Raw genomic sequence first — 26,137 nt, forward strand, 5'->3', positions numbered from 1 at the left:
ATGCCTGTGACCACACACATCTAAATATTGCACTTGGGAAATGTTTTATTTAACAAGGCAAGTAAGTTAAGAACAAATTCTTATTTACAACGACAGCATACACCAGCCAAACCAATTGTGTGCCAACCAATCACAGCCGGTTGTGATACTGCCTGGATTTGAACCAGGGTGTCTGTAGTGACACCTCTAGCACTGAGATGCAGTGCCTTAGACCGCTGCGCCACTCAGGAGCTGTAGAAATAGAATGAAACAAACAGGCATTCTATTTTTACTCTATTATAGTGGTCACTATAGTAGGGAAAGGAAAGGGGGATACCTAGTCAGTTGTACAACTGAATGCATTCAACTGAAATGTTTCTTCCGCATTTAACCCAACCCCTCTGAATTGGAGTAGACATAGATCAAGTGCACAAGGCTACATGTGTGCAAAAATAACGTTCACCGAGTAAAACATTTAATAACCCCCCCTCACACACAAGTGTTACTGTCAAGTTCAACACAACAAAAGCAATATCTTCGGCCTACACTGTACATTATTACATTGTACACTTTCTGTCTGTGGACATCTGTTCTACAATGTGTCAGCAGAGCATGATACCCTTTGTTGGCATAATTTATCTCTTTCAGGCAGAGAGTACACCTGGCATAGCCCTTTTTATCCACTGTATTGACAAAAGTGAGAAAGGAGTGTGTGTGGTGTTCCTTTCACCTCTAAAATGGCATCCAGTTTAAGCCAGGCCCAGCTCCAGCTGTTTAACAAGCAACGCCTCATTTTCACCTAATTCTCTCATTCTGAAAATTAACCACATACTGTAGAGGGGAAAAATGTGTTCACATATAGTAGTTAGTTCGTTAGATAGTTAACTAGTTAACATTTCACATGGATTGCCAGGGTCCAGTAAGCAACTAAAGCGTTATAACTTGAGGAACGGCAAGGAGTCGTATAACGTTACCAGTTAATACTATAGCGAATTGGTTAGGTCACTAACGTTAGCTCATCTGATGCTTTAACGTTAGCTGTCTGACTTTATTAGCCAGCTAATTTTCATACCATAAACTCAAGATACTTAACAATGCTTGTTCCACCACACTTTCTCCCTCACCTCAAACTTTCCAAATGCCCGTTTTTTTGTTACTTTTCTGGTTCATTTTCTCATCAGATCTACACGAATCACGTAGGTCACCTATTTAGGATTCAAAATTACAATTGACGCCACAAGGTGACTAGTTTGCATCCCTGAACTGCTTAGAATGTTAGCTAACCCAACCTCTAACCTAAACTTTATCCTAACCCTAACCTTAATCACTAACCCTAATGTTAGCCACCTAGCTAGCGTTGGCGTTAGCCACCTAGATAATTAATACATACAGTACCATACAAACGTAACATATCACACTCATTTGAGTATCCCGGATTTGACTAAATTACGTCTCCAGTATGGGAGGATGGGGAACACTGTATCTCCAACCGTTTCACATAGAGTAAAATGCACTAGTTCTCCTCATTCATGTCTACAATATCATAGCCTGTTCTCAGTCTCTGTTATAGATGAGTTAAAGCATTCTAACTCCACTGCTTTGGGCCACACAGGCACCCTGCGGGAGCGGGGCATCATAGACTGGAACAAGATCTCCCTTGATGACTCCAGCAACACCTTGGAGAGCAGTGAGGTGTACAACCTTCCATTTGGAATTAGCTCTTGTCTCTCCTCCTTCTCCTGGGTTCGATATGTGCCATTCCTCCCTCCAAATGCACCAAGCTCACAGGACAAGGCCAAGGTGGACTCTTTGGCGACCAAGCAGCAGCCTGTGAAGCCAGAGCTTATAAGATCAGTGGCCCTATGAACACTGTGCAGGACCAGACACTGGCTAAAACAACAACAATACGAGAGCCAGCTCTCGTGACATGGTCCTCCCGTTCTGTTCTATTTCGGCTAATATTTTATACTCATATCTTGTAAAGATTTGATTATGCATTTTATAAATTAACTTTTGGCAGGAATATTTTGGCATTTGTGTGGTGTAAATACATTTTTGTTGTGATACATCTTTTTTTTACAGTAAAGTGTTGTAAAATCTTTTTAAAAAAGAACACACTGTATAGGCTGGGTTTCTGTACAGCACTTTGAGATATCAGCTGATGTAAAAAGGGCTATATAAATACATTTGATTTGATTTGAAATTTGATTTGATATAATAATTTGACTAAAATCACTTTCTAAAGATTAAAAAATATATATATCTGTAAATATACTGATTTTTCAGAATTAAATGTCCAAGTGTGTTCAGGGTAGCACTAGTAATAAACCTTTCCAAGAGTTTTAAATAATAACAAAAATCTAAACTGCAATTTGATTAAAATGTATCTCAAACTGTAATTTTGATTCTGTGATACAATAGTACAAGGGTAGCCAATGAAATCATTCTTGACACTACCTATAATGATTAATACAAACGTTTTGAGAAATGGAGACCAATGGAGCCCTGGAAATGAAGACAACAATATGTATCAGTATAGTATCAATCCACAACATAGAGCTATCATTTATCTATGAGGTTTTTCCTCAGCTGTCACTGTCCGGTCCTGCTTAATGGCTCTGTACAAGCTGAGAAAGAACTCTGCCAGTGGTCAGCACAGTGCACTCAAAGTCCTCCAGGCGTAGGTGGCTCATGTGATTGGAAAGATCAGAGGTCAGGAGACAGATATCCACAGAAAATGTCTCACCTCAAAGAGTAGATTTACATCCTCTATAGTGTTCTGAAAGGTGGGGTTCACCGTTGATACCATCTCTCTCTTCACTCTAACAGCTGATGGGTAAAGGGCTGAATGAGGGAGAGAGAGAAAGAATTTTAACTATTTTCTCCAAGTCTTGCCAAAGGTTTCATCATGTGATGTGCTGCAGACCATGTGGTTTGAACCATATTTATTGCATTTTAAGATTTGTCTAGAAAAGGCTAATAACATACAGCGAACGTCATACTCTATAAATGGGTTATAAACATAGTGTGTTATTCTCACAGGGGAAATACAAAGAAATGGCTTGCTTTGTGTCACACTCCAATTCAAGGAGTTGCCAAATTGAATGTGGTTTCTCCTCTTAGCCCTATTAGTAATACCTCAGTCTATGTGAGGATGTGAAATTCTTTCTATATGAGTGAATCTAGTGAAACATTATTCATGTAAAAGGGGAGGTTGTCTTTATGCTGTTTCAATAAAAGTCAGCCATGTCCAAATAGACCTAGCTGTGTCCTTAATGTAGAAAGTATGGAAGAGTACTTAAGCTACCTATTGAAAAACGAAAATATTTGAAGAACATTTATCTAGGACATGCCTAAGTACTGACAGAATTTTAGAACTGTAGGCAACAAAACCATAAGGGGGAAACATATGGTTCTCACTATCACATCTAGAACAAACCCTTAAATCATTATGATGAATCAATTGCAATGTGTTATCTAAGGAACTTTTCATGGAAGCACAGTTGTATGGCCAGGGTCACTGTTTCTTGTCCTCATTTTCACCCAGCTCGGGCACGTCCACTGTCAGGCACGCTGTTCGAGCATCTCTGCCTTTATCCTCTACTGAAGTACTCTCCCCTGACATACTGTTACTATTAAGTAGCGACACAGTTATACAAATCTTTGGTAGCACGCTGACCAGGTTAAGGTTAAGAACGGAATCAACTTTCAGCGTCCTACTGCAATGTGCCAGAAGATGGCAGTCTTCTCAAACTAATGCCAGATGACTCCCAGTCAATTCTAATACTGCCAGTCAAACATGAACTAAGTTAACTGTTCTCCTTTAGGGTTTGTTTGAAAATGTACTGAGACCGTCAATGCTACCTTCAAATGTCCACTAGACGACAGTAGACAACATAATATAACCTTTCAAGTTAATTCCCTCAACTACAATTGCCACTGATCATCTGTTGCTTCACATTAATGCATAAAGCAATAGCACACAAATAGAAGTACAGTACAGTGAGTATATTTTCATGATGAGCAAATATGATTCTCCATGAAAAATCACACATAGTTGACTGTTTTGGGAATAATATACCTAAACCAATTAAGAACAGCATACTGTAACTTAAAGTAAACCAATATAACTCATAATTATTCTATAGTGATGCTTCATGGTGGGCTGAAAACTGCATGTCAGCACATCTTATCCTAGCTACAGTTCACAGTAGGCACTTCCCAATCTGGCTCCAGGAAGATCATCATCTCTTCAGATGGCATCTGTCGTCATTACAGTACTCTATGCTTCGGACAAATTCAGTTAGTGAAACCCTCCTCCGCCTCCTGCCTCCACCACCCCTTTTTAAACCCTACCAACTCCCATCACTGAATTTTTGGACTGAACAAATGTCCCCTTATGCACTCACACTTCACCAAGCATGACCATCAAACCCATTGTCCATCTGTTCTTCATAGACAGCAGAATGATCACTGTAATTAGCCGCATGAGGAAGTAAAGAAAATCCCCACAGACTCCGGTAGAAACGTGACTTTCTAGGACAAGCCATATTTGCTGTATCAAATCTGCACCGAAAATAGCACTGTGGAAATATACCGGATCCTGCGCTGACTGAGCAAAATGACTCTGACAAATGACTTGTTTTTTCCATAATGGTTTTACTCGCTACAATACTAAATCCCCTGCAGACTGAACAACAACATTTCTGTATTAAACCTATGAGAATACATGTGTCCAAAGCAATATTCCATTGTGGCCAGATTTGTCAAATATGTACAATACTCAGTTCAATAATGACTTTCCTTCATATCTACTGAGGGAAATATGAAATATTTGGTGTGGATGGATGATACTGTTGTATGTTGTTTCTATCATTCTAGGTTATGAAGATTACTTCATCTCACACAGAGCCCCTCAGCCTCTGTACAAGCATTTCCGTCAAAGGGAACATATTTTACACAAAGGTTCTCAGAGGTTAAACCGTTATGAGATACCAAATATTTGTGATTTGTGAACAATATTATATTGATTTAGTCTTCATTTATATGGTTCCCATCCACATGTGTACTGTAAATACTTTCCTTTCCTTTGTATTTCATTTAAAACAGGAGACTTCAAAGGGGGAATTTTGGGGAAATTCTGAGAGCTACACTGAATTGTCTCCCTTTTCCACCGTGAAGCTCTCCAAAACATTTCAATCCAAAGATACACAGACAAACTCTAATAAAGTTTGCTCAACATCCTGGCCTGATCCTCACACAGTTCTCCTCCTCCTCCTCTGTTTCTGCTGCAGTGCCAGAGGCTCCACGAGGTTCCAGCTTCTCTCACACCCTCTCAGCACACAGCACACCGGGGCCCGTATTCATAAAGCGCCTCTGAGTAGGAGTACTGATCTAGGATCAGAACCCCCCCCCCCCCCCCCCCCCACAAACACACACACACACACACACACCTGTGCATTTATTGTAATCCTAGATCAGCACTCCTATTCTGAGAAACTTTATGGATATGTGTCCAGACCTCCAGCCAGCCAGACCCTCTGTCCTTTATTTAGTAAGGTCTAAGGTCTCTTCCTCCTACTCCTCTCTTCTTGGATCCTCCTCTGCTCTGTCCCAGCTTTCACAACTTCCTCTCATCCACCTGGCCCTGCATTCTGTTGTCTTGCTTCCTGAGAGTGAGATTAAGGGAAAAATAAGAGAGATAGATAGAAAGAGAAAGTGATAGAGACAGAAAGAGACACAGAGAGGGACATTACACCATACCCAAGGTGACAGGCAAGAAAAAAAATAAACAAATAAAAACAGTGTCATTTGTTTTCCTTTACCTCTTCAATGTCAGAGCTGCCCGGGCATGTTTAAATTTATGGCCCGTTCAAATCTATCACTTCAACTTAGTCCTGAACTCATCCTTTTCCTAGTTAAGGGTATTAACAACTAAAGCCTGTGAGACTGTCCTCGAAGCACTATTATAGGCTGTGATGCCTCAGTCCAAGGCCATTACTTTGAATACGGCTACATCTCCTGCTGGGATCTGGGACTTGGACCTGTTTCCTGGCACGCTGGCCAAGGAGGAAATCCCTATTTTAATGGCCAAACAGAGCATTATCACATAGAACCGGGTGATATGGCCAGGTCAGCTGTTATGCACGCACGTAAGCGCACACATACACATGCACACTAACGCAATGCCAGTTATTTGACAAACAGTGATTTGCATAGATGCAAATATTGTCAGTAATCAATATTCTAAAAGGTTGTCACTGAAATTACATTTAAAGGGTTCTGCCTTTCTGTAATTTACTTTACATGACTTTTGAGATCTCTCTCTCTCTCTCTCTCTCTCTCTCTCTCAGTGGCGGCCCCACATTTTTTGGGGTGGGGGGGCTTTCCTGCTTTGCATGTTATTTTGGCATTAATACGTGTCACATATCAGTTTGCAAACAATGTAAAAAGTATATATATCATCGAGTTAATAAAGCCGCATACAAACATGGTCTCTTTTTTGTTTTCTTGAGTACGGTAGCTCCAAAATGCAGGTGTTCCAGCCTAACTCAGTGCTTTCTGTGGTGGTGGGGCAGCCAGCAGAAAATACGTTGGGTTGCGCCATGATTAGCTCAGTGTTCTGTCACTCATGGGGACACTACGTCACCGCTAAGTTTAAGGGTAGAGCTAGAAAATTCAAGCCGCTTGAATATCCGTGGCTCAAAGTCATTGGCCACAGATAACATGACGTCAAATCACATATCTACAGTAGCTTTGATTAGACTGACTTTCAAAATCTTAGCTAGCAGTCATCATCATGAATCAAGTTGACAATCAACTGGCAAATCCTTTTTAATTCTTGTCATATGAAGATAAATAATGTAGAAAAATTATAGATAAAACGTATCGGTGCCCACGAAGGACCGCAGCACCACCTTCCTGTACAAGTGAACACAGCACAATAAGGTGAGTCCAAAAATGTATTGTATGCTGCTGCATAAATGATGTAATATGCCATGGAGATATGTATACTGGAGCTAAGAAAGTAATACTAAGTGTATGTTGTGTAATAACCTGTTAGTAGCCCATGTGCCTCACCCTAATAATTTGGTCTATTTTCACCTCTTAATTTCGACTACTGTTCTGACTTGGTGGTGCACATGTAGCCTATAACCGGTTTTTGAGAAATGTAATCATCGAATATTGTAAGAGCTTTCAGTGTCTGCTTATATGCTGCCTTTATTTATCCTATGGTTCTGACTTGGTGTACAGGGATAACACTGTAAGAACGGCCCATGTTCTGAATTCTGTTGCTGTACATTTCAAAAGTTCTGAACAAATCGTTATATTGACTACGTCCATCCTAGCTCGCTCATTAATGTCTTAATAGAAATTACGGATTGCCTCTTATCCGTTTGTCATCCCCTTATGCAATAGTTTGTACATCTCAATTTGTTTAAGCAAGTCAGCCATATCAGCTATGTTTTTTTAAAAGGCAGTAAATGAGGCTGAATTAACTGTTTGGCTGCCATCCGCTGATAGCCAGGTGTAGCAGTTGTAAGGTGTTGGGCCTCTGCTGTTGGGACAGCTTTATGTCGGCCCTAACAGTTTGTGGGCACCGTTTGTCACCGTTCAACTGGTGTAGTGGCTTTGCTTGCATGCATCCCACAATTCGTTTTTTTTTTTAACCCACCAAGATTTACAAGCTAAAATCGCCACTGCTCTCTCTCTCTCTCTCTGACAGGTGTTCTCTGACCTCTGGTCCCCAGTGGACCAGTCTTATCATATCTGTCTCCATCTGATGATCCGCTCAGTCTCTGTAGTCCCAAAGCCTACACCAGTACACAGACACAGGACCCCAAATGTCAAATGATTTCAAGCTCTTAAATTGGGAAATACATGTGAAATTATTGTTTTCACAGCTGTGAACTTGGCGCCAAAGCTTTAGGCTGGAGTAAATGGTATGTGTCAGGCAAACACAGTCCAAGAGAGGGATAGACTTTATGAGGAGGCCGTTAGTAGGGATGGATGGTGTGTTGGGCAGGTTGAGTTGGTGAGGAGCCGAGATGAGAGGGGAGGTTAGGAGGAGATTGATGTGGATGCTTGCACTGTCATCGATTTGTGGCCTCGTAGACGTCTGAGTTGTTTATATCGTAGACGTCTGAGTTGTTTATATCAAATAAAGCATCAGTAATGAAATCTTAGTCCAGTGCTAAATGCTAGGATTTCTTTGAGGCTCTAATGCAGTTTCTGTAATGATGTTAGTGCTGGTTCCAAGTTTAATGTCCCCATATGAGGAGAGGAATTCCCTATGTGGAACCCAGGGGTTGAGAGAAGTATCTCATGCAAAATCTCAAAGCGCGTATTATTTGAGACTCAGCATTGATGAAGAAATGAAATATGCTTGTTTCTCTTGTTGTGTCCTCTGATCTCCACCATCGCTGTACTAGACTAAGATTTCATTGTAATCTCTCTGCCATTCAGAGAAACAAAGACATCTAGCAGGTCAACACAGTCCCGCCACCAGCTTAGGTTGAGGGCTTTGTGTGTTACATTATGCAAAATAAGTCTAGACAAAATATGCAACATACCGTAAGTCCAGACATTCATATATTATGAAATTCACCATTACAAGAGCCACTTGTTACACAGCACTCAACATAACTTATAATACTGTGTCCTGCATAAATATAGAGTGGTTATACTGTAGCTTGATTTATGAAATAACACATGGCATCTGTTGTTATTCCCACTAAGGCATGGAAACAAAACACTCAAGTTTGAGTGAGAGCATAATAAAGTCTAGTAAATGTGCTACGCCTTTAGAACAAGAAAGTGAATGAAAAAATCTTCAAGTTCACTGAGCATTATATTATAGACAGGCAATGCATACTTGTGGCAACACTGGCTGACTAAATGCTGACAAACTGATTTGGTAACAGTCAACTCACGCCATGGCTCAAGAGTTTCGGGAAGGAGACTTGTATCATATCGAGGATCATTCTGAAAGTCACATTCAATAGTGGTTCAATCAAAACAACTTTTCTGTGGTTTGGGAATCTTGAGCTACTCACTGCCCTGTGGTCTGGTCTCACCACTGACTCCCTGACTGACTCACTGCTTCACAGACATTAGGAGATGATTGTTAGAAGGTAGGTCCCTCCCTTTGCAGTGAACTTCAATAGACCCCTTCAAAACAAGCATCCATGGTTAAAGAGGGTCAATTAGTTGTCGTTATTTAGCTTTTGCAGGTCATAAGATCCTTTTAATTATGAACTAACAAGTCAACGTACCCTGTCTATTATCAGCAGACTGTAATTACTTAACTAAATAATGAAGGGTAATGGAACTTTTAAAGGTGAAATTAATTGATTTTAGTGAATATGCCGACAATAAAAGGACACAACATTTTTGTGGCCGAAAACCGTCAGATTGTCTTATGAGTCTTGCTTGGCCAAGGTGAAAAACAAGGAAATGAGCAATAGGATGTGCTTAAATATAGGTTTCTGACTGTCCTTGTATTCCAGTTACACTGTGTTGAAGGTTTAAGGTTTACTGGAAAATGTGGGTCAAGATGCATTCTTCCCTGCTGACTCAATTGGAAAGGCATCAAACGCATCAAGGGCATCACACCAGCTCCAATGTATAGCTTACCCACCTAACAGTGGGCAAATGATCTACGGGCATTACCAAGCATTCTGTATTCATCTCTCTGCTGCTACTTAACCACATCAAGACATCAATGTTTTTACAGTGAAATGCAATGTAATCCAAATGATTCTAAAAAGGAAAATGTTAGTCTCATATACCCTTGGCTGGCTATGCAGTGATTCAATACATTGTTTAGCTAAATCGATTAACATTCTGTGGTGAACCGAACATTTCCTTTTTCAAGTTATTTACACAAACATTAGCAGCTCAGTGAGAGTGTGGTATTGAAAGGTGAACTGGGAGGCCAGCTGTATGGTCTCCAGGGCTGGCATCCCTCTCTCCCGGCCTGTTGGGGATGAGTAGTGTGGATATGCATTACAGAGAACACTCTGGACAATCATTTATCTCATAAATCTACGTGAGCATTAATACCAGCCACACTGCTGAAGTTTACCGGCTCAGCCTTTCTGAGGGGAAACTTTCACTGTGTTTTCTTTTCTTCAGTCTCACTTTTATTTGTGTTTGGACTCTTTATGTGAGCATTCAAAGGCCCAGGAGATGTTTCCTCCCTGTTTGATTAATGAGGAAGGTCGAATCAGCCAAAGCAAACACGCAAATCAGTTCATTAGTCACAGAGGGATCTGTGTGTGTGTGTGTGTGTGTGTGTGTGTGTGTGTGTGTGTGTGTGTGTGTGTGTGTGTGTGTGTGTGTGTGTGTGTGTGTGTGTGTGTGTGTGTGTGTGTGTGTGTGTGCGCGTGTGTGCATGTGTGTGTGTGTGTGTACAGTATGACTGTGAACACGTGTGAAGTGGATTAAGTGTGTGTCAGCGTGTTGGCATGTACACTACATGTATAACTTCTATGTATATTTACTTTAGGTGCCACAAATTCAGCCATTAAAAACCTGCTATAAGGAACGGCTTTGCAATACTAGTGTCAGATCAGACCATAATCCAAACCAGACCTCATCCTGTTTTATGAGCGTGACATTAAACTTTGACACATTTACAGAACCAACAAGGACTTTTCCATTGTGTGTGTAAACAACCCCCATCACTCTAGCAGAAACAAGAGCATAACCACATGACAGAGATCTGGCCCGATGTGGTTGCCCATGTTACTGTGTTGTGAAGAAGATGCTTTATGGAAAAATAAATGCTTTGTAATTCATGGTTTGTCAATGAGAACTTTGACAGAAGTTGGAAATGGGTGTGTGAAACTATCAGAAAGGCTGTCTGAATATAGTTTACACAGTACAACTAGATACCATTTAGAGCTGTGTGGATTTGCATTGCACCCATTGGGCCTGAGTAGGGTGGCATTTGTAGCTTGTCCTCCAGGTCACAGCATCAGAGGACATTTTTACAAACACCTCTGAAAATCCACAGCAGTCTAAAACAGACCCCAGCTGGATTGGTTTATACAGTTAACCAGAGCAAGGGCATGAGTTGGCAGGCAGTTAGCAGTATACATCATTCAGGGAAACATATTCTTGATAAAACATTATTACAATGCCTTGGAAATTTAATTCCCAGTAGCAAGGCCATTTCTTTTCTAAACAGTTTCAGACAAATTTTTTTGTAAGAGGTGAGATGCGTATCGTCAAAGACGGAAATATTATTGGATTCCAAAATGTGCTAAGATTAGTGCGTGTTCCAAGTTAAACAGATAGGACACATATTCCACTCACTCCATCCTCCCAGTGTGGTCATTAACATCTATACATTTCCAGAACACACAGGCTATGTCACCAACTGTATATCATTGGCCAGTATCTTGGAAGCTGACAATCTAAATACAAGGTTACAAATCAGGCAAAATCAATGTCTGTCACGATTCCCACCGAAGGTGGCGCCCCCTCCTGCTCGGGTGGCGCTCGGCAGTCGTCGTCACCGGCCTACTAGCTGCCACTGATTCCCTTTTTGTTTTCCCCCTTTCTATTATTGTTTCCACCTGTTCTTAGTGGGGGTGATTAGCGGGGCTATATGAGCTAGCTGGCCCTTTGCTCTTTGTGCGGGATTGTTTATCTGTTGTATGCTTGTGTACACGCTGGTTGTGTTTTTGCGCTAGTGCGTTGGTTTTGCGCCGACTGTGTTTTCCCCTGTGTTTGGGGCACTTTGTTTTGTGTGCGCTCTCTTCGCTGTTTGGGGTGGCTTGTGTTTTTCGCCATTTGGCCCATTAAAAGCCACTACCCTGTATTCGCTGCTTCCTGCGTTTGATTCCTCACCCATGACGCCCGAGCATTACAATGTCATTCAGTATGAAAAGGCATGTTTGTTTTGATTGTTGTAAAAATACATTATTCTATGGGGGGATTTCAGTGGATTTGTCATCCCAGAAGTTTAACATCAGGATGATGGTTCTGTTTGACATTTTGCTTCCAATAGATTTGTCTTACAACCACTATACCAAGAAGATAAAACAGCCATTGTGAAACATTTGAAATTGGTTTGTGTTGGCTGCATGAAGCACCAAATGATGACCAAAATATGCTTTGCAAATCCAGTACAATTTTAGACATTTATACCATTATTTTCCTCATAACCATAGCCATATGTTTAATGACAATTTATTTTCTCTTTAGAATATCTAACAAAAGCCAATAGTGGTTTAGCTGTAAAGCAAAATGTTACACTCCTATCTTTGTACATTTCCAAGAAACATTGGGGGTTAGAGGATTAGGCTTGTCTTGACATTGATATGATAGCAAAAAATGATTACAACGGTTTGAATATTAAAAGCATGTACTGTATGTTGTAACCACCAAACAATATGGGCTAGGATAATATTACTGTTCCATTTGACACAGTTTGAGACCAACTGGAATAATAGTTGTAAAAACGTAATGTCAGTTTGATTGTAACCTCGGCACCTAGAACCAAGGCCTTCATGAGAGATTAGTTTGAGTGGATCTTTTTACTGATATGCCAAACAGTACGTATCTCATACCAAGGTTTTTTTTAATTGCTATTTTTCTTATCAATCTTTAGCATACAGATATTAGGCTACACTTAGAGTTAAAGTAAATCAGTTTCCCATCTAAAGTGCTGAGAGACTTCCTCCACGGAAGGTGATGTTGAAAGTCGTCCTCTAAGAACATGTTGTGCTATCGTCCTCCCTGAGCAGGAAAGAGAGGCGTCGCTGAGAGCGCATTAGTATTAATTATCCAAAGTGTTCTATCTCCAGACTGTATCCCTCCCCATTCACACATACGCACTCCAAACTATCCAACGTTTTAATGACTAGGACACTTAGTCCTGGGAGAGGGGCAACCAGTTAGTAATTTATTCACAAATAGAGGTGAAAAGCATTTCAATTCACAAAGAAATGTGCATTTATAATGACTAATTTATAATTTAACTCCATGCTTTGTATATAGTGTCTTAAATTATCAGAACATCGCTACAATGTTGTAACTCAATTTGGGTGCTTTCAAGTCTTTATACACTGAACAAAAATATAAAGACAACATGTAAAGTGTTGGTCCCATGTTTCATGAGCTGAAATAAAAGATGGCAGACATTTTCCAAAGGCACAAAAAGCTTATTTCTCTCAAAATGTGTGTACAAATTTGTTGACATCCCTGTTAGTGAGCATTTATCCTTTGCCAAGATAATCCATCCCGCTGACAGGTGTGGCATATCAAGAAGCTGATTAACTAGCATGATCATTACACAGATCATTACACTTTGGAAGTATTGGAGGTCGGCCAAGACAGTAGGCCTATCTAAAGGAAATATCAATGTATGGCGAACTTGATCAAATTTCACCTTGTGCTGGGGACAATTAAAGGCCACTCTAAAATGTGTGTTTTGTCACACAACACAGATGTCTCAAGTTTTGAGGGAGTGTGGAATTGGCATGCTGACTGCAGGCATGTCCACCAGAGCTGTTGCCAGAGAATTGAATGACAATTTCTCCACCATAAGCTGCCTCCAACGTCGATTTAGAGAATTTGGCAGTACGTCCAACCGGCCTCACAACTGCAGACCATGTGTAACCACGCCAGCCCAGGACCTCCACCTCTGGCTTATTCACCTGCGGGATCGTCTGACACCAGCCACCCAGACAGCAGTTGAAACTCTGGTTTTGCACAACCAAAGAATTTCTGCAGAAACTGTCAGAAACCGTCTCAGTGAAGCTCACCTGCGTGCTCGTCATCCTCACCAGGGTCTCGACCTGATTGCAATTCGGCGTCGTAACCGACTTCAGTCGGCAAATGGTTATGTAGAAACATTTTTCACGGTGTAATTTACATTGGATAAAAGTAGCAACTCAGAGCTACAAAATTGTATATCATACACTGCAGTTGAGGAACAATTGGAAAGTAATTCTGCTTTGAACGTTGATAAACTTGTAACCCCACTTTTTAGAAAATGGCCTTTGAATATTTTGGTACACCTACTGGAGAGCTCTTATTTGTCTACAACCATTCAGCATTGCTCACACCCCCTTAAGCCTTTTCCCCACCCATCTCTTTAAGGATTCACATGTGAGGCCATGTGCTAAACAGAGTGAGTAAGGTAGTGTAGTAAACAACCAAAGATTTCTGGACTAAAAGTGGTGAAAGTAGTAGCCTACATTAAGGTAAAAATACACTTTATAAGCTATACAGCGAATAAGGGCGTTATTGTTAAGTTTAGAAATCGTAATATTTTCGTGCTTGTGCAGTTTTTTCAGAAAACACTAAATATCTGCGTGCGCCATTTCGATTTATAAACATATAAATATTTCCCGTTATAAATTAGATCTGTCTGTAAAACTGTGCGCGCGTGAACAAGCATTATAACTCTGCCTGAATAACGCCCATCATTCACCTTTTATGGTAGTAATAACAGCCTTATCTGCTGTAAACGTTGAAAGTATAGGAGGTAGGCCAAGACAGTAGTCCTATCTAAAGGAAATAGCAATGTAACTTGATCAAATGTTTTTGGAGATGTTGTCAGAATTGTTATTTTGCAGTGATATTTGCTGTATCTAACAATATCTGAAAGACAAAACCAATTTTTCTGGACCTTTTTTTTCTGGACCTGTAAGCAGATCGTTTGAATGCAATAATGTTTTGCATTCACTTTTTCCCAAACCTGTTGTTTTGAAGTGAGTACAAAACTCTAGTCTAGGCTGGTAACTGCAGTGAATAGCCTATGTCATTTGAATAACCGCTCAAAGGCCTGGCATTTTGAATGCATATTCATTTCGAAATAACTGCAGCTAGCCTGCCTGATCTGGCAACCAGTTGGATCACTTATGGGTCTTTTCTTGTCAGTTTAGCCTACAAGGTCCAGGAACATTAGCAGGCCAGTAATATGGTGTGTTTTGTAAGGCTGTATCGTCCAATAGAAACATGCTAAAGCAGGGATTTCTAGTAGCGCGCCTATGAATTATGATAATGCAGAAGCGCGGAGGAAGTTGTATCCATAGTTTCCCGTTTGGCTTCCGCGTTTTAAAAACCTACGAAAACGAGGTGGACAGTGCCAAATCTCAAAAACCTTTTTTCCATTCCCAGTCTTCTTTTATTTGTTTTCTAAGTGCTTATGTAGAATGGAGAAAGTGCACTCAGAGTGAAGGAGGAGCGCTCCCATGTTTCATGCTGCTTTAAGTGGAGGTGGTTGATCTCTGAAAATTATAGCTTTCAGGGGACACAGAAAATACCAGCTAATTTCAATCCAAGCCACATGTGGACAAGAGAAAGCCAACGTAAATGGTCAATTTATAGCTTTTTAATGGCTGTGTTGTATGATTCCGTCGAGGGGGTGGGTTTGGCAGATGATGCTGAGAGATGATGCTGAGGAGAGGGGTATTCAAGTCAGTACTGTGTCTCATGAACAAATTACAGTACAGTACATGTATTCTTCACAATATTAGGCCTACACTACATGTACACAGTAATGCATAATCAAGGATGATTTACATCACCCAAAGCCAAATTATTGAATCAATCGGTTAGGGGAAACACTGAGGAATGACACTACTAGACCATGCGGGATAAATTCTGACAATCATTCCAATGTTCATTTCGAAAATCTCAAACCTGAACGTGAAGGTGGCCTCTCTGAAGAGACGTGACTTTAAGAGTCATCTGACAGCATGGGATTGCTGTTTGGGTAAGATGTTAGCCTTAGGCCATAGGGCGTTTGAATTTGCCAGACCACATGTGTTTACTAGTCCTATAATGTATGTAGTGAATACCGTATAAAAAAGGGAGTGCCAAGCCATACTGCACACAGCTTTATTTGGTAGATTATAACAGCAGAGTGGATGACATTTCAAAAGTACCTAGCCACAATGATTTTGAACATTTTGGAGGAAGTATTTATGTAGAAAACAATGAGAAACCCTGATATACTGTAGACTAACCGTTATTGCCGTAATTTTGCTTCCATTAAATTGTACTATGGAGGCCATAATAATCCCTAATCAACGAATCAACTAGTTTGTACTCTAAAAATGCATTTCCCCCATGGATTAAGGACTGTTAAAAGGTTAAACTGGACTCAGATACCCAGACGTCCTACTTCAATGGAATTGCTTCTTAGTTGCTTTTTCATTTTATTATTGGCTGGGGGCATTTGTTTCCAACACGGATGAGCAACAGGATAACTCAAAGGGGTGAAGGTAATGATACTATATGTGCCAGAGACAAAGGAGGCTGGTGGCACTTTAATTGGGGAGAATGGGCTCCTGGTAATGACTGGAGTGGAATTTGTGGAATGGTATCAAATACGTCAAACACATGGTTTCCAGGTGTTTGATGCCATTCCATTGGCTCCGTTCCGGCCATTATTATGAGCCAATCTCCCCTCGGCAGCCTCCCGTGGCCAGAGATACCACTTCTTATTCCTAGTTGCAGTTGGAAACAGGGAATCTTATTGTCCACGGCTTGTTTTGAAAAAAGTGTCTCGGCTCCATTTCGGTACAGTGTCCGGCTTCCTTCCTCTCTGTGACCCTAGAGGTGAAGCCAGCATAATGAATTTCTCACTATTGCCCATTGCTCGGCTTGCAAGGCTTGTGTGCTCTATAAGAGCTGCTCCTCAAAGTCCTTCTGCTGCAGTTGATTTATTGTGACCTCAGCGAGATTTACTGTCACTCTATTCACTTTCCCAATAGCAGAGAGCAGATGTTCCGATGCAGAAAATATGTTTCTGACAGTGACTTATGGCAAGGGGAAATAGAAACGACTCCTACCCAAAGACATCCCCATGATTAGGATCAAAACAAACAGGCAAACTTGCATTCAGCAGCTGCATCCTAGCCTCCCTCCAAAACAGCCATATATCAAAGTCTTCGTCTTAACACGTTTCAAAATAATATTTGTTGTCTTGCGGTGGATGGCCTATACCCCAAGCCCGTTAGCAGATCTACAATGTGTCTCGTAATATTTTAATGATCATATTTTCTCTGAGAATGACTGAGTTTCCAGTGCGATGGGAGAATCTCATTAGCGTCTCCCAGAAAGAAAAAACGTTTGAAAGCCTTAATGTGGACTGTAATAGGATGAAACCGTCTCAGTGTTTACTGTTGATACAAGTAGTCTGCAGGTCTTTGTTATTGTTTTCAAGCGAGTCATTTTTGATTTACTAGAGGATACACTTTAATTGAGAAGAGGAACACCCTACTGGGCACACACTGGTTGAATCATCGTTGTTTCCAAGTCATTTCAATGAAATTACGTTGAACCAACATGGAAAAGACGTTGAATTTACGTCTTTTCCCAGTGGTACCGTGCTTTAAGAGAACCACCCACCAAAGGTATGTGGGTAATAATAATTTAAAAAAATAAATAATATCCCTCTTTTCAATTTAAGCAAATATCAGTTTCCACCAATTTGTGTGGAAGATATAGAAGAGCCATATAGTGGTGCAGTACTAGCGGCACAGTACTGCAAATAGTGTTGTTGAAAGTATGTACAGCTGAGAACTCCATACCTAACAACAGCATGAAAACATTCAGAACACAATCATATAGAGGGATGGAACCTGGAAGACTAATGTCTTCCCTAGCACTGCCTGATGTATCTCTGGAATGTATCCATCCTACTGTGCTGAGGATCTCTATGGTAAACACTACTCCATCAATAGGCAGGCCTTCTTCAGCAGACCCACTCTCTGCTATAGAGCCCCATTCTCTGCTAGAGAATTTATTGGCAGTATATAAATGTTCTGGCTAAAAGCTTGACAAATCACAAGCAGCCAGTTCAGGTTTGGGCCAGGTTGTGGAGTGGAGCTATAGCCTGATGTTTGTCTGCAGTAGGCATTGTACATTGTAGATCAGAGAAAGCTTTATCCTGCTGTGGATGATGACGGAGTGGAATGTGATCAGTTGATGCTCAGCACATTGCATTTCACAATTTGACACAGCTGAGGTTAAACAACTGAAACTTTGAAGGAATTATAGATGCCAAAATATTAGATGCTTTTATCCTTAGTGGTAAAAAAAAGTTTTAATAAGCTCTCTGTCTGTGCTGTGAACGTCATCAAACCGCTTGACTGGAACAGACAAGTCAGGGCCAGCAACACCAAGCATCCTGATAATGAGGAGAAAATGAGACAGGAGGAAGTCGTGAATGGAAATATCCTCTCCCAATGCCCCCTACCATATTCCCACCTCAACACCAGGCTGAGGCTCTCCACAGAGAAGCGGGAAGCTGGAGAGAGAGAAGCAAAGAACCACGTCTCCACGCCAAGGCAGGCAGTAAGTGCTGTCTGCCCATGAGAGGGGCGGTAGTGGACACATTCCCAGTCCCAGAGACCATAAACTGACAGCCCATGTTCAAGACACCCAGGGGAAATTATAGGGTCTGAAGAACGGTCTGAAGAACCTGAGGGCACAACTCGAAAACAAGCATACAGGGGACAAGCATGAAAATACACATTGTGCTCCACAGGGAAGTCATTAGGCAAATCATCTTCTGGCAGACAGAGTCTGGGAAATATTTAGAGGGGTGACATGTCCTTTCTGGAGTAGGTAGGCCACAACTCACAGAACTTTAAGGATCCATTGTTTTGTCATTAATCAATACATCTTTAGCTTACCCCCTTGAATAACTTTTCATCAGTGATTTAGAATTCCTACTGCCGTTGTGGCATATCGTTTTTCTTGATTACATCCTTGGGTGCAGCCTAATTCTCAGATGCAAGCTTTTGCTTCTTTCTCAAATACATGTTTGGCGATCTAAAATACATGCTTGGGTAGTGAGGCTTTCTCAAATACATGTTTTTATGAACATGCAACTTGAAATACCTATGTGGGGTAGACTGGTTGTCTGAGGCTATACAGTAATAATGAATGAGTGTAGAGAAACTTCAGAACTACTTGGCCAATAAAATAAATAAAAGATTGCAGAAAAGTTACATATGCAAAAACAGCTTATTTCTCTCAAATGTTGTGCACACATTTGTTTACATCTTTGTTAGTGAGCAATTTATCCTTCCACCTAACAGGTGTGGCATACCAAGAAGCTGATTAAACAGCATGATCATTACACAGATGCACCTTGTGCTGGGTACAATAAAAGGCCACTCTAAAATGTGCAATTGTCACGATCGTCAAAAGCAGTAGACCAAGGCGCAGCGTACTTAGAGTTCCACATGTTTAATAAATATGAAACTCACCAAAAACAATACAGACGAAAACGTAACGTTCTGGGCTGCTCACAGGCAGCTACACAAAAACAAGATCCCACAACTAAAGGTGGAAAAAAGGGCTGCCTAAGTATGATTCCTAATCAAAGACAACGATAGACAGCTGCCTCTGATTAGGAACCATACTCGGCTCAACACAAAGAAATATAAACCATAGAATGCCCACCCCACACCCTGACCTAACAACCTAGAGAAATAAACCGTCTCTCTCAGGTCATGGCGTGACAGCAATTTTGCCACATAACACAAAGCCACAGATGTTTCAAATTCTGAGGATTCTTTTTGTCTGTAATAAAGCCCTTTTTGTGGGGAAAAACTCATTCTGATTAGCTGGGTCTGGCTCCCCAGTGGGTGGGCCTATGCCCTCCCAGGCTCACCCATGGCTGTGCCCCTGCACAGTCATGTGAAATCCATAGATTAGGGCCTAATGAATCTATTTCAATTGACTGATTTCCTTTTTTGAACTGTAACTCAGCAAAATCTTTGAAATTGTTGCATGTTGCGTTTATATTTTTGTTCGGTATATATTTACCTTCCCCCTGGCTAATTTGGGCATTATTCCTCTCTTTTCCACCACTGTATGCAAGAACATGGCAAAGGAGGTTTCCAAATTCTTGTTAGCGTACCATTTTCTTCAGTTGCAAACCGCAGATATTTCCATTTTGCAAGGAGGTCTCTTTTAGCTTGAATTTACAGTAATCCATATACCAGTTTGATCTTAAAATTAGATACTTGTGTGTTGGCTCTCGGGTATTTTGTTACAGATTTGTGTTGGAGAACCTAGGATTTGTCATGTTTTATTTCCTAATTTAAATTGTTAGCGATTGTGTGTGCATTAACATGAAAGTGTAGTGATTTACTGTGAAGAAGTGTCATTATAGGCTCCAAGACAGGCACAGTACTGAAGGATGAAGGAGACTATGGTTGAGTGGGTTTTATGTAATTGAAGACACACATTTCAGTTGCGTTCTTGTGGCTGAGACAGGGCTTGTTTTCAATAGTTTTCTCTCCCTTTTTGTCCAGCTGCATGACAGAACTGAATTAGTATCCAAAATTAGGTTAACCATCTTCTATTCTCACCCATGAGTCCCCTTAAGATATTCTTTACCATGTCAGCCCTGTGGAATGTCTAAAACATTAAAAAGATGCTGAGAAATTGTTTTGAAGTGCATTGGAGAGTCCTTTTTTGTGTTTTCACTGAAACATGTTTTTGATTTGAGTTACAACCATCAAAGGTTGTTTCAATAGTTAACATTAACAAACATACGTAAGTGGACTCAAGTGTCCACCTTACACAGTTATTATGCATAGGCCTATTTCTGTTGGGAGTTGTTGTTCAGTGTGTGTGTCCACATTTGCCTTTACTTGTCACTAGTCTATCAGTGATCTTATTTTTGATGATAGATTATTTTAATGTTCTTAGAGGAATGATTGCTGCTCACCCAAGGGGCCCTGTTAACCAGAGGGTAACAATCCCTTTTGACTGGACACTATTTATGAGACACCAAAGAGTAAGGCTGGGAGTTCATGTGCCTCACTTGTGTTATTAAAGAGATATGAAAGACATTTGTCATAATCTACTGAATTTATGTTCAAATCGAGTCAAAGAACAATATGTGTAGGCTACTTTGTGCGATGTGAAAGGTAGAGTGCAATGACAGAGGCGCATGAGGGGGTATACAGAGCACAAAGTCAGTGAAATGTCTTTCAGAAAACAAACATGTATTCCAAAATGCCACCCACAATCCAGACAGTCAACACAGTACCAAAATAAAGCTTTATTAACATTACATTACATTACATTTAAGTCATTTAGCAGACGCTCTTATCCAGAGCGACTTACAAAATGGTGCATTCACCTTATGATATCCAGTGGAACAACCACTTTACAATAGTGCATCTAAATCTTTTAAGGGGGGGGGGGGGTTAGAAGGATTACTTTATCCTATCCTAGGTATTCCTTAAAGAGGTGGGGTTTCAGGTGTCTCCGGAAGGTGGTGATTGACTCCGCTGTCCTGGCGTCGTGAGGGAGCTTGTTCCACCATTGGGGTGCCAGAGCAGCGAACAGTTTTGACTGGGCTGAGCGGGAACTGTGCTTCCTCAGAGATAGGGGGGCCAGCAGGCCAGTGGTGGATGAACGCAGTGCCCTTGTTTGGGTGTAGGGCCTGATCAGAGCCTGAAGGTATGGAGGTGCCGTTCCCTTCACAGCTCCGTAGGCAATCACCATGGTCTTGTAGCGGATGCGAGCTTCAACTGGAAGCCAGTGGAGAGAGCGGAGGAGCGGGGTGACGTGAGAGAACTTGGGAAGGTTGAACACCAGACGGGCTGCGGCGTTCTGGATGAGTTGTAGGGGTTTAATGGCACAGGCAGGGAGCCCAGCCAACAGCGAGTTGCAGTAATCCAGACGGGAGATGACAAGTGCCTGGATTAGGACCTGCGCCGCTTCCTGTGTGAGGCAGGGTCGTACTCTGCGAATGTTGTAGAGCATGAACCTACAGGATCGGGTCACCGCCTTGATGTTAGTGGAGAACGACAGGGTGTTGTCCAGGATCACGCCAAGGTTCTTAGCACTCTGGGAGGAGGACACAAGGGAGTTGTCAACCGTGATGGCGAGATCATGGAACGGGCAGTCCTTCCCCGGGAGGAAGAGCAGCTCCGTCTTGTCGAGGTTCAGCTTGAGCTGGTGATCCGTCATCCACACTGATATGTCTGACAGACATGCAGAGATGCGATTCGCCGCCTGGTTATCAGAAGGGGGAAAGGAGAAGATTAATTGTGTGTCGTCTGCATAGCAATGATAGGAGAGACCATGTGAGGATATGACAGAGCCAAGTGACTTGGTGTATAGCGAGAATAGGAGAGGGCCTAGAACAGAGCCCTGGGGGACACCAGTGGTGAGAGCGCATGGTGCGGAGACAGATTCTCGCCACGCCACCTGGTAGGAGCGACCTGTCAGGTAGGACGCAATCCAAGCGTGGGCCGCGCCGGAGATGCCCAACTCGGAGAGGGTGGAGAGGAGGATCTGATGGTTCACAGTATCAAAGGCAGCAGATAGGTCTAGAAGGATGAGAGCAGAGGAGAGAGAGTTAGCTTTAGCAGTGCGGAGAGCCTCCGTGACACAGAGAAGAGCAGTCTCAGTTGAATGCCCAGTCTTGAAACCTGACTGATTAGGATCAAGAAGGTCATTCTGAGAGAGATAGCAGGAGAGCTGGCCAAGGACGGCACGTTCAAGAGTTTTGGAGAGAAAAAAAAGAAGGGATACTGGTCTGTAGTTGTTGACATCGGAGGGATCGAGTGTAGGTTTTTTCAGAAGGGGTGCAACTCTCGCTCTCTTGAAGACGGAAGGGACGTAGCCAGCGGTCAAGGATGAGTTGATGAGCGAGGTGAGGAAGGGGAGAAGGTCTCCGGAAATGGTGTGGAGAAGAGAGGAGGGGATAGGGTCAAGTGGGCAGGTTGTTGGGCGGCCGGCCGTCACAAGACGCGAGATTTCATCTGGAGAGAGAGGGGAGAAAGAGGTCAAAGCACAGGGTAGGGCAGTGTGAGCAGGACCAGCGGTGTCGTTTGACTTAGCAAACGAGGATCGGATATCGTCAACCTTCTTTTCAAAATGGTTGACGAAGTCATCCGCAGAGAGGGAGGAGGGGGGGGGGAGGGGGAGGAGGATTCAGGAGGGAGGAGAAGGTAGCAAAGAGCTTCCTAGGGTTAGAGGCAGATGCTTGGAATTTAGAGTGGTAGAAAGTGGCTTTAGCAGCAGAGACAGAAGAGGAGAATGTAGAGAGGAGTGAGTGAAAGGATGCCAGGTCCACAGGGAGGCGAGTTTTCCTCCATTTCCGCTCGGCTGCCCGGAGCCTTGTTCTGTGAGCTAACACACCGTACTTCACCACTTGTTATAATGTTTGTGCAAAATGAATATATAGCACATACAGTAACAAACCTAAGCCATACAGTATTATCTAGGACCATGATTACTAAGTTTAGATAGCTGGCTGCTAAACTAGTTTACCAATCTAAAAAATGTTAGCTGATATGGACTAATAGAGTTACTATCAGTGACTGACTTAACAAGAGAAAAAGCTGCTGATGCACAAACAAATTTCAAAAATGCACCTTGTGTCTTCTACTATTCTAACTTGCAATAGTAAGTTGAGACCCCGACTGAGTTTCTAATATATATATATACTGCTCAAAAAAATAAAGGGAACACTTAAACAACACATCCTAGATCTGAATGAAAGAAATAATCTTATTAAATACTTTTTTCTTTACATAGTTGAATGTGCTGACAACAAAATCACACAAAAATAATCAATGGAAATCCAATTCATCAACCCATGGAGGTCTGGATTTGGAGTCACACTCAAAATTAAAGTGGAAAACCATACTACAGGCTGATCCAACTTTGATGTAATGTCGTTAAAACAAGTCAAAATGAGGCTCAGTAGTGTGTGTGGCCTCCACGTGCCTGTATGACCTCCCCACAACGCCTGGGCATGCTCCTGATGAGGTGGCGGATGGTCTCCTGAGGGATCTCCTCCCAGACCTGGACTAAAGCATCCGCCAACTCCTGGACAGTCTGTTTGTGCAACGTGGCGTTGGTGGATGGAGCGAGACATGATGTCCCAGATGTGCTCAATTGGATTCAGGTCTGGGGAACGGGCGGGCCAGTCCATAGCATCAATGCCTTCCTCTTGCAGGAACTGCTGACACACTCCAGCCACATGAGGTCTAGCATTGCCTTGCATTAGGAGGAACCCAGGGCCAACCGCACCAGCATATGGTCTCACAAGGGGTCTGAGGATCTCATCTCGGTACCTAATGGCAGTCAGGCTACCTCTGGCGAGCACATGGAGGGCTGTGCGGCCCCCCAAAGAAATGCCACCCCACACCATGACTGACCCACCGCCAAACCGGTCATGCTGGAGGATGTTGCAGGCCGCAGAACGTTCTCCACGTCGTCTCCAGACTCTGTCACGTCTGTCACGTGCTCAGTGTGAACCTGCTTTCATCTGTGAAGAGCACAGGGCGCCAGTGGTGAATTTGCCAAACTTGGTGTTCTCTGGCAAATGCCAAACGTCCTGCACGGTGTTGGGCTGTAAGCACAACCCCCACCTGTGGACGTCGGGCCCTCATACCACCTTCATGGAGTCTGTTTCTGACCGTTTGAGCAGACATGCACATTTGTGGCCTGCTGGAGGTCATTTTGCAGGGCTCTGGCAGTGCTTCTCCTGCTCCTCCTTGCACAAAGGAGGTAGCGGTCCTGCTGCTGGGTTGTTGCCCTCCTACGGCCTCCTCCACGTCTCCTGATGTACTGGCCTGTCTCCTGGTTGCGCCTCCATGCTCTAGACACTACGCTGACAGACACAGCAAACCTTTTTGCCACAGCTCGCATTGATGTGCCATCCTGGATGAGCTGCGCTACCTGAGCCACTTGTGTGGGTTGTAGACTCCGTCTCATGCTACCACTAGAGTGAAAGCACCGCCAGCATTCAAAAGTGACCAAAACATCAGCCAGGAAGCATAGGAACTGAGAAGTGGTCTGTGGTCCCCACCTGCAGAACCACTCCTTTATTGGGGGTGTCTTGCTAATTGCCTATAATTTCCACCTGTTGTCTATTCCATTTGCACAACAGCATGTGAATTTATTGTCAATCAGTGTTGCTTCCTAATTGGACAGTTTGATTTCACAGAAGTGTGATTGACTTGGAGTTACATTGTGTTGTTTAAGTGTTCCCTTTATTTTTTTGAGCAGTGTATATATTTTTTTGCTGAAATTAATCCTATGGCCTTCAAAAGGAGGCCTAGGGCCTTCAAAAGGTGCCCATTCCTGCCTTAAATTTTGAGACCTCTCTACTCTGATATGGCTACAACTACACTAGGCCTCTGATGGTATGTGCAATATACTCATGGTAATTTTTCAGAATTTGTTCAGATTTATCAGTGGCAGCCCAGACTCATTGTGTCCATGGCAAGGTTACTGACACTGAGGGTTACGGTATGATATATCTGTTCAGCAAAACCTGGGATTAGGCCTTTGGATATGGCCTCATCCAACGCAGTGACTGGCTGTTCTTAATGTGATACAATCCCTGTCTTAGGGCATGACGTTGCATGACAAGGCAAGGCCACGTGGAGAATTTAGAACCCATAGGATCATATTAACAATCCATTATAACATTGCCTGGAGCATATTACAAAAATGCCTAGAAAGAATTTCAAGAATGAGTTTGGTAAACAACTCATAAATCAACCTATGAGTGTTACCAAATAAAAACCGTATGTAAAATAGTACAATACAATATTGGTCCTTATGGTGATTGAATGGAAAACATTACTTCATTGATGCAATGGGCCGAACAGCACACCAGCTACATGTAAGAAGTGGCTTCTAAATTGACTATAGGTTTTAGTCTCAGATAAAATTACTATTTTCCCATGAACTGTAAACACAGCGTGACCCCCATGGCAGTATTTGAGATATTATCTTTGTGCTCTTTAGTTTCACTGCAAGAGACATATCCTGCGTTTGCAATCTAGCTACTGTACATGTTTTATTGCTAGTGACCTAGCATATAAATATACAGGCAGAATGTCACGTTCGTCGTAATGAGCGGACCAAGGCGCAGCGTGAGTATAGTTCCACATATTTTTAGTCTCCGTAAAACACACAAAACAATAAAGAAACAACAAAAGGTGAAGTCATGACAGGCAACTAAACACAAACAATATCCCACAAAACACAGGTGGGGAAATGGCTACCTAAATAGGATCCCCAATCAGAGGCAACGATAAACAGCTGCCTCTAATTGGGAACCATATTAGCACCAACATAGAAATTGACATACTAGAACACCCCCTAGTCACGCCCTGACCTACCACACCATAGA

General features: G+C 42.2%; 1 protein-coding gene across 4 annotated transcripts in view; it reads left to right on the top strand.

The window, feature by feature from the left end:
• Positions 1 to 3,234, top strand: part of slc23a4 (solute carrier family 23 member 4) — a 28,358-nt gene extending 25,124 nt beyond the window's left edge. For all 4 annotated transcript variants that reach the window (XM_045697001.2, XM_045696998.2, XM_014147935.3 and 1 more), the window contains one exon: positions 1,592 to 3,234. In XM_045697001.2, coding sequence (XP_045552957.2) covers positions 1,592 to 1,845 — 254 coding nt within the window. In that variant the 3' untranslated portion in view covers positions 1,846 to 3,234. The remainder of the gene's footprint in view (positions 1 to 1,591) is intronic.
• Positions 3,235 to 26,137: the final 22,903 nt, after the last annotated feature.

The sequence above is a fragment of the Salmo salar genome, chromosome 16 (assembly GCF_965601325.2).
Source record: "Salmo salar chromosome 16, fSalSal1, whole genome shotgun sequence".
Lineage (NCBI taxonomy): Eukaryota > Metazoa > Chordata > Actinopteri > Salmoniformes > Salmonidae > Salmo > Salmo salar.